The sequence below is a fragment of the Daucus carota genome, chromosome 9, assembly GCF_001625215.2.
Source record: "Daucus carota subsp. sativus chromosome 9, DH1 v3.0, whole genome shotgun sequence".
NCBI classification, from domain to species: domain Eukaryota; kingdom Viridiplantae; phylum Streptophyta; class Magnoliopsida; order Apiales; family Apiaceae; genus Daucus; species Daucus carota.
In genome coordinates, this window is record NC_030389.2 from 21,558,582 (window position 1) to 21,567,998 (window position 9,417).

General features: G+C 38.3%; 1 protein-coding gene across 1 annotated transcript; it reads right to left on the reverse strand.

Annotated features, from left to right (window-relative positions):
• Positions 1 to 2,283: 2,283 nt before the first annotated feature.
• LOC135149483 (uncharacterized) lies at positions 2,284 to 7,089 on the reverse strand. The gene is made up of 5 exons (XM_064085210.1): positions 6,990 to 7,089; positions 4,131 to 4,701; positions 3,840 to 3,971; positions 3,028 to 3,119; positions 2,284 to 2,330 (listed from the first exon to the last, which is right to left on the reverse strand). Exons 1-5 carry the CDS (start codon positions 7,087 to 7,089, stop codon positions 2,284 to 2,286), a joined length of 942 nt encoding a protein of 313 aa, XP_063941280.1.
• Positions 7,090 to 9,417: the final 2,328 nt, after the last annotated feature.

A 9,417-nucleotide genomic window follows, 5' to 3' on the forward strand; every position in this document is an offset into this window, starting at 1 on the left:
GATCATCTGTGTCTAGCATATTCATCCACAATTCATCAGGATGAAAAGATAAATTATCAGGATTAAATTCAGAAGAACCTGTTGGGTGCTCCGGAGTGTAATTGTCTGTGAATAGATCATCGTAGTTTACAGCCCTTTCAGAGACGACATCAGACTCACGTGGAGGGACTACTGGATCAGCATCAACATCCATAGGAGCATGTCCCTCAGTGGCTTCAGTCACTGGCTCTGCAGCAGGATCAACTTCAGCAGCTTCTTCAGTATTTACATCATCCTGGATTTCAGGAGCAGCCTGTCCTTGTTGTACCTGTACCTGTACATTCATATTCTCAAAGAAATTTCTTAGTACTTGGGTTAGTACCACAGGATGATTATTTGGATAATTGGCTTTGTTATGGAGAATCATCAGCTGTTTGAGAGAAAGATAAGAATGATTAGAAGTTACACAACGAGCATATGCAGCTTTCTCCATTGTGGACAGTGCATGATTGAGGACCAGCTGGAAGAATCGTGGATATAACATTGAAGTACGAGGTCCTGTCAGTGTCCTTTGGAACTCTTCCATGATCAGATGCCCAAAGTTGATTGGCCGGTTTTCAGCAATGGCAATGCCAAAATTCTGATTGAAAGTTGTGAGACCATGAAATCCGCCAACCTTCGGAGCAAAGACATATGATACACAGGAGAAGAAAAAGTTCCATTCCTTTGGGAGATGAGTGACATAAATCTTTTTGGGTAACCTCCCTTGATCATCAAGTGAACAGTTGATCTGATTGAAAAATGCTATTCGCTCCTCTTCAGTAGGTACTGGGACAAAATTGGCAGTTGGAAGTCCCAATACTTCATTCAGCAATGTCTCGGTTATAGTGATGTCCCGACCTTGAATCACGCAACTTACACCTAAAACTTGATCAACATCGCTAACACGTGCTGTGTTCATAAAGTCTCGAAGTAAATCATTAATCAGCAGAGTATGTTGAGTCATGGCTGTACGTGCAAGTGAGGCCTCACTCAAGAAATGAACCCATCTTTTAAAATTTTGCGGTTTGATTAAATCATTATTTGCAACAATAGTGTAATTTGTCTTTGGAATTACAAAATTTGCAGCCATTTTTAATTTAAATAAATTAAAAATGAAGGAAAATTTTGTTTGTTTAGAAACGAGACAAATATATCACAATGGTACGAAAATAATAATTTAAACACGAGCCGAAAAACCCTAATTCTTATAGTTTCGAAATCTGATGAAACTAAAGTATGTTGTTCCTTTCGAAATTCTAAGACTAATGGTATCGGAATCGCAAATTTTTAACACCAAAATCACGTAGAAACTAAGCCCGGAAGTTGAAAAGTCTTGAAAACCCCAACGAAAAACGATAACGGATAGTAAAGATTTTTATATGAAAAGAACGGGCTTTGCGAGGGGATTCCAAAACTACAAACGGTTTTAAAAATGGGCAGAGTTTCGATATGATTTTGATTGTAAGAAGAGCAGCAGTTCGTGAGTTTGTGTTTTAAAACAATGGCGAAGTGATGTTTTGAAAAAGAAACAGTGTGTATATGCATGCTGCGTTAGTGGCGCAAGGAGGAAGAGAGAAAAAAAAATAAAGAAAAATTAACTGAACCGTTCTCGTGGCGCAAGGAAGAGAACGGCGCAAGCAAAGAGGTCCAAGCGCAAGGAAGAAGGCGCAAGGAGGAGAAAAAAGAAAATAATAAAAAGAATGTACACGGCGCAAGGAAGAAAAGAAAAAGAAAATAAAAAATAAAAATAATAAAATGGTTCCTAGCGCAAGGTAGGAGAGGCGCAAGGAAACAAAAAGAAACAGAAAAGAAAAAAGTAATACATACCTGGCGCAAGGAAGGAAGCGCAAGGTAAGGATTTTTGAAGTTGTTTTAATCAACGATTGTGTGGCGCAAGTTAGAAATCAATTGAGAATTTTAACTTAATTAAAAATTTGATTCTTGGTGCCAGTTGAGACATCTGGGCGCAAGGAACAAATCTAATCAAATTAAAATTAAAATAAAAGAACATAAAGAGTTTTTGATAAACTAAGTTGCACCAACATTCGATTAAAACAGAAAACAAATTCACAGTTTGTAATTTAAATCGAATTAAACTATATTAAAGATAGTCAATTCAAGTTAAATTTAACTATGCTACAAGAGAGAAAAAAATCACAGTTATTATCTAAATTAAATTAAACTAAATTGACATTAGCAAACTTAATTTAAATATACTATGCTGCTTATTTTAGTTTAAATTTAATTAATGGAAACTAATAATCATTGAATTGCTTCACGTCCATTAACTAATCTTAAACTAAAGATAACTGAATCATTTAAATATTTATATTCATTAATTGAATAAAAACACTTAAACAATTTATGCAATTAATTTTAACAATCTACCATTTAAGCAATTAAAACACATAATCACATATATCATGGCAAATCAATGAGAACTAATTAGCAATTAAATACATAAAATACATAAAATACTGGATGCACTTGTAAATTCACAAGTCCTAGAAATATGTACATTTAAATACTTGTGAACTTACGAACAAATTGCAGTTATTGATTGTCTAATTTAATTAGACAGATTTAACATCCCAAGTTCACCAACCAATCTAGGGAAAGTGGATTCGTCTAGTGGTTTAGTGAAGATGTCTGCAATTTGTTGATCAGTAGGTACAAAGTGTAACTCTACTGTTCCATTCATGACATGCTCACGAAGAAAATGATACCTGATATCAATATGCTTTGTCCTGGTGTGTTGAACAGGATTGTTGGCAATGGCAATGGCACTCGTGTTATCACACAGAATCGGAATTTTATCCAACATGAATCCATAATCTTGTAGTTGATTCCTCATCCACAAAATTTGAGCACAGCAACTCCCAGCAGCTATGTATTCAGCTTCTGCTGTAGACGTAGACACGGAGTGTTGCTTCTTGCTGTACCATGACACCAACCTTCGTCCAAGAAACTGACAGCTTCCTGAAGTACTTTTCCTATCAATCTTACATCCTGCAAAGTCAGAATCTGTATAGCCAATCAGATCAAAACCTGTATCTTTAGGATACCATATCCCAAGATTGGGGGTTCCCTTAAGATACCTAAAAATACGCTTAACAGCTATAAGATGAGACTCTTTAGGATCAGCCTGGAATCTAGCACATAAACAAGTTGCGAACATGATATCTGGCCTACTAGCAGTTAAGTACAAGAGAGAGCCAATCATACCTCGATACCTCGTGATGTCAACTGACTTACCAGATTTGTCCTGATCAAGTTTGACAGCAGTTGGCATAGGGGTTTTGGCAGGAGATGCCTCTTCCATTCCATACTTCTTCAGAAGATCCTTGATGTACTTTGATTGACAGATAAAAATACCGTCAGGCTTCTGAAGTACTTGAAGTCCTAGAAAGAAGGACAATTCTCCCATCATGCTCATCTCGTACTTGCTCTGCATAAGCTTAGCAAATCTCTCGCACAAAAGATCATTAGTAGAACCAAATATAATGTCATCGACATATACTTGTACCAGAATTACATCATTCTTATGCTTTTTATGGAAAAGAGTTTTATCGATGATACCTCTGGTGAAACCATTTTCAAGTAGAAACTTGGAAAGAGTGTCATACCAGGTTCGAGGGGCTTGCTTCAGACCATAAAGAGCTTTGAAGAGAAAATACACGAAGTCTTCAAATTCTTTGTCTTCGAACCCAGGGGGTTGTTCAACATAAACTTCCTCTTCGAGATCACCATTCAGGAATGCACTTTTCACATCCATCTGATATACTTTGAAGTTGGAATGTGCAGCAAATGCTAAGAACATCCTGATTGCTTCAAGCCTGGCAACTGGAGCATAGGTTTCATCATAATCGATTCCTTCCTCTTGCGAGTAACCCTTGGCTACCAGTCTTGCCTTATTCCTCGTAACAGTACCATCTTCATCCAGCTTGTTTCTAAAAACCCATCTAGTGCCAACTATAGATTTTCCTTTAGGTCTTGGCACCAGCTTCCAAACTTTCTGCCTTTCAAATTGATTGAGTTCCTCCTGCATTGCAGATACCCAATCTGGATCATTTAGAGCCTCTTCAACTTTCTTTGGTTCTGTCTGAGACAAAAATCCAGCAAAGTTGCATTCATTTTGAGTTGCTCTTCTAGTCTGTACTCCTGTGTCAGGATCACCAATGATTTGTTCAATGGGATGGTCTCTGCTCCATACCCTTGGTCTTGGCAGATTCAATCTTGATGATTCACCGTAATCATTGTTGTGTTGAGTGTGACGACTAGTAGATCCACTAATGTGACTTGCTCCCCCTGAACTGATGCTAATCCTATTTGATGATCCTCCACTTTGACCACTGTGATCATGATGATCATTTGTATTGTTACCAACACTTCCTCCAGATGGTTCAGGATCAGCAGTTCTTTCAGTTGCATTAGGTTCTCTAGTATCAGCTTCAGGTTCATCTTCTCCAATATAGATGTCATCTAAGTTCTCGAATTCTAGAGAATCAGATTCATTTTCCTTTTGAAGACTTGGGAGCTTGGTATCATCAAACCTTACATTGATGCTTTCAATCAGCTTGTCGTCATTGATCAGATAAACCCTGTAGGCCTTTGACTCTAAGGAATAACCCAGAAAGATGCCTTCTTCAGCTTTAGCATCAAACTTACCCAGATGCTCTTCTTTAAGAACATAGCATTTTGCACCAAACACATGAAAGTAACTCAGTGATGGTTTTCTGTTGGCCATTACTTCGTACGGAGTCTTATCCAAATCTTTGTTAATCAGGGTACGATTTTGAGTGTAGCAAGCAGTATTCACAGCTTCAGCCCAGAAATAGATTGGAAGTCTTGATTGACTAATCATTGTCCTTGCTGCTTCAATCAAGGTCCTGTTCTTCCTTTCTACGACACCATTTTGTTGTGGAGTCATTGGAGCTGAATACTGACGAGAAATACCCTTATCAGTACAGAATTCATTAAGAACAGCATTTCAAAATTCTGTTCCATTATCTGATCTGATTGCCCTTACTGGCAAATCTGCTTCCTTTTCAATCTTCTTGATATGATCAATGATGACTTGTGCTGCTTCATCCTTTGTATGTAAGAATAATACCCATGTGTATTTTGAGTAGTCATCGACGATCACAAGAGCATATCTCTTTCTTGACATAGAAGGAATGTTGACTGGTCCAAACAGATCCATATGAATCAGTTGAAGGGGTGAACCAATGTCAGTCATGCCTTTGCTCCTGTGTGATGCTTTCTTTGACTTTCCTTTCTCACATGCATCACAGAGTCCTTCTTGACAGAATTCTTTCTGTGGCAATCCTCTCACAAGTTCTCTTTTGACTAAAGAGTTCATAGTCTTAAAGTTTAAGTGTGAGAGCTTCTGATGCCATAACCAACTATCATCAGCAGAGGCCTTGGTGTAGAAACACTTGACCTCCCCCTTACTTGCTGAGTCTATGTCGGCTATAAACAAACTTGATTTTCTTACACCACGGAGTGTAAGATCCTTGTTCTTCCGGTTCTGGATTAAGCAAACTTCCTTCTGAAATATTACGTCGTATCCTTTGTCACAGAACTGACTGATACTCAGTAAGTTGTGCTTGAGTCCTTCCACCAGAGAGATATCTTCAATGATGACATTTCCAACTTTCAGCTTACCATATCCCGTTGTAAATCCTTTGCTGTCATCTCCAAAGATTACAATTGGGCCGGTTCTCATCACCACATCTGTGAGCAAGGACTTTTCTCCAGTCATGTGTTTTGAACAACCACTATCAAGAACCCACACAACTTTACTCTTCCTTCCTGTGCCCTGCATTCACAAATGGATTAAACTTTCTTTGGTACCCAGACGTTCTTGGGTCCAGGTGGTTTAGTAGAAACAGGATTATCAACAGAAACTGGTTTAACATGTGCTTGTTCAGAGGTGACTGGACTCTTCTCCTTTTTAGTTTTAGCAGGAGTGCTTTTAGACTTGGAGTTGGGAGTTTCCTTCTTCTTAGAAGGACAAGCAGTCTTTGCCACAGGGGCAATGGAAGGTGCAGGCATATTCATATTCATGGCAGGTGATGCAGAAAAAGATGCATTCAACATGGTAAAACATGCAGACATCATATTCATAGCACATAGCATACAACCTACTCTACCACATGGCAAATGAACAGCATTCATGTTAACAGCATTAGGCATGCTAGGCATAGAATTATCTACTTTAATCACTTTACATGCATGAGTAAGATGATTAGTAGAATTGCAATTATTACAAACCTTTCTAGCATAAGAATTCCTAGAATTGGTGTTCTTAGGATCTAACTTGCCATTCCTGTTGTTCTTCTTTTTGTTGGAACTAGTACTTCCTAATCCAGTTTTATCTAAGTCATCTCTGACTTGGGAATTAGAAGGTACATCATGTGATTCCTGTTTTACTTGAGGCTTAACAACTTCCTCATTTTTCAACTCTTCCTTGATGACAAGGTCTTCTTCTATCAGAGGTTCTGTTTGTGCCTTTCTAAAGATAGGGGTCTTGGTGTTCTTTAGAATTTTAGGTACATTTGTTCCTTCAGGAGCATTCTCAGTTCCTGCTGAAACAAATATGCCTTCATTCTCTTTTCTCTTCTTTCTTTTAGTACTTTCCAAAGAACTATAGTCAAGGCCAATAGCAACCTTCTTATCAACCCTTTGACTATCTAAGATCTCTTTCTGTAGAAAAGCAGAATTCTGATAGGCCCTAAGCTTAGTTTCTAGGTCAGCAATCTGAGACCTAAGGGACTCCTCAATTTCTGCACTACACTTCTCCTTATTCTCTAGATATTCAATTCTATCTTTAAGGTTAGTGTTCATAAGTTTCTCTAAAGCTAATTCATCTACTCGTTCTTCAAGTTTAGCTATCTTTAGAGAAAGACTACAGTTATCTGATTCTGAAGCTAATAAACTAGTGTGCAAGTTATACATCTCTTGACCTAGTTCATTTATAGTCTTTTTATAATCAGCATTAGTCATATCATCAACAGAAATTTCAGGAGATACCTGAGATGGAGATTCCTCGACAGTGTCAGCCATTAATGCAAATACATAGTTGCTCTGTACAGGTTCATCATCAGAATCTGTGTCATCCCAGCTCTTTCCCTCAGCAATGTAAGCCCTTCCTTTGTGCTTGGCCACCATTGCTTCCAACTTAGCTTTTAGCCTCTCATTCTCTTTCTTCAGATCCTCATAAGAATTCTTCTTATCATATGAGTTGCTTCTTTCTTTGACAGGAGCCGCTTTGGGTTTCCTGCACTCTGTTGCAAAGTGCCCTAAGTCATTGCAGTTGTAGCATCTGACCTTGCTCTTGTCATACATGTTTGGTTTGAAACTGCCAGTACTCTTTGACCCTGACCCTGAGTATCCTCCTTTACCCTGAAACTTGTTCCCTGAAGCTTTCTTGTACCGGGGGTTCTTTCTGAACTTGATATGCTTGAACCTTGCAGCCATATAAGCCATTGACTTATCTTCCAGCTGCTCCAGCTCTTCCTGAGTGTAGAACTCATCCTCCGGTTCTCCAGAAACTTCATCAATTTCAGCTTCTACAATCTCAGTATTGGTAGAAGGAGAGTCAGCTTTGATGGATGAACAATCACTCTGAGCAACAGTGTGATCATTGATACCATATTCAACTAATTGTTGATAACCAAAGTATGGTTGATCAGCAATAAGTGCAGTGGTCTTCTGTAAGGCCATACTCTTGGATTCTGTTGATCCACCACCATATATGATCTTTCTTTGTTCAAGTTCCATCTCAAACGTCTTCAGTTTTCCAAACAGCTTTTCCAAAGTCATAGTTCTGAAGTCGCTTCTTTCCCGGATGGTCTCTGTCTTTACAACTAGATGGGGTGGCATCACAAATGAGAACTTTCTGTTAATCTCTTTCTGTGGATAAGTCTTTCCATGTAGTGTGAGTTCATTCAACAGCAACATGAACCTTTCATAGATTTGAGAAATGTTCTCTCCAGGTATTGCCTGAAATGCTTCATATCTGGCAATTAGCATATCGTATCTGTTTTCCCTGACTTCTTCAGATCCCTCCATCAATGCCTCTATAGTGTCCCACATCTGCTTTGAAGTTTTCAGACTTAGTATCAGATGTGTCATAGTCTTGGTCATTGATTCAACAATTATAAGTTGCAGATTATGGTCATGTGCAATATACTCCTTATCAGTTTCAGTGTATTCGCTTTTCTCTTTGGGAACAGATTTTTGTGGAATACGAACACCATTTTCAACAGATTCAAGAATAATCTTCATAGGCAAAAACGGACCATTTTCCAGAATCCCAATGTACATGGGATTAGCAACTCTGATGTACAACAACATCTTCATCTTCCAGTAGTTGTAGTCATCCTTGTCAAATGGAGGTACTTTGATTCCTAACTTGTGTGTCGACATTGTTATCAGATAAAATTACGATTGTACGGACAGCTAGCTTTTCAGATTGGTTACGGATCTCAGATCTGTATATCGATCAGCTAAGCTCTGATACCAATTGTTAGGTCCAATCAGACGTAGAAGGGGGGGGGGGGTTGAATACGTCTATACCAAATTCTTCGATTAATTGAATTGCGGAATATTACTGTTTAAGTCCAGTTAAATCAATCGTAAATGAACAACTCCAGCAAGTCGGGGGATATTCTTATATTAAAAATAATCCTCGGATGCTACAAACTCCAACACGAATGTCGGCTGCAGAGACTACAAACACTCTAATACAAACTCTCGACTAAAACGATATTCTAACTTGCTCTCGAGAATGTGTATATTGTGTGCACTTTACAAAGTGTGTAGTTGTTCTCAAATGAGGACACAAAGCTCTATTTATAGACTCTGGGGACAAACTCAGCTTGTGCTTGCGCTAGGCGCAAGGAAGCTCTCCACCAATCAGAAAATAGCTACCTCGTTCCATCCTTCCTCGTTCCTTATTCAACTTGCGCCAAAACAATTAATTGAATTGTTTAAACCAATCAATTGGCGCAAGGAAGAGATTAAACTGATTTTCTTCCTCGTTCCAGTTGAAACAATTCAAAAGAATTGTTAAATAGAGTCAGCGCAAGGAACATGTGTGGCGCAAGGAACCAAGTTGGATGAATTGGCGCAAGGAGGGATTTAAATACTAAATCCTTCCTTGTTCCATTTTGGCGCAAGGAAAGAATTATGTATTAATTCTTCCTTGTTCCATTTTGGCGCAAGGAAAGAATTATGCATAAATTCTTCCTTGTTCCAAAATAGAACGGGCTAGTACACTTATACATATATATATATGTGTGTCACATATATACATATAAGTATTTACTAGTCAATTTCGAGGATGCTTCACCTTGACTTGATTAAGTTATCTTGACTGAATCCTTCGAA

What these genes read in the sequence shown, in the direction of transcription:
- LOC135149483 (XM_064085210.1), bottom strand. Translation starts at nt 7,089, where the DNA reads ATGGCTGACACTGTCGAGGAATCTCCATCTCAGGTATCTCCTGAAATT. An exon ending in TGCAACTTTGCTGGATTTTT is followed by an intron (nt 3,972 to 4,130) that starts GTCTCAGACAGA and finishes ATGGGTTTTTAG; the next exon opens with AAACAAGCTGGATGAAGATG. An exon ending in AGGCTTGAAGCAATCAGGAT is followed by an intron (nt 3,120 to 3,839) that starts GTTCTTAGCATT and finishes GCGTATTTTTAG; the next exon opens with GTATCTTAAGGGAACCCCCA.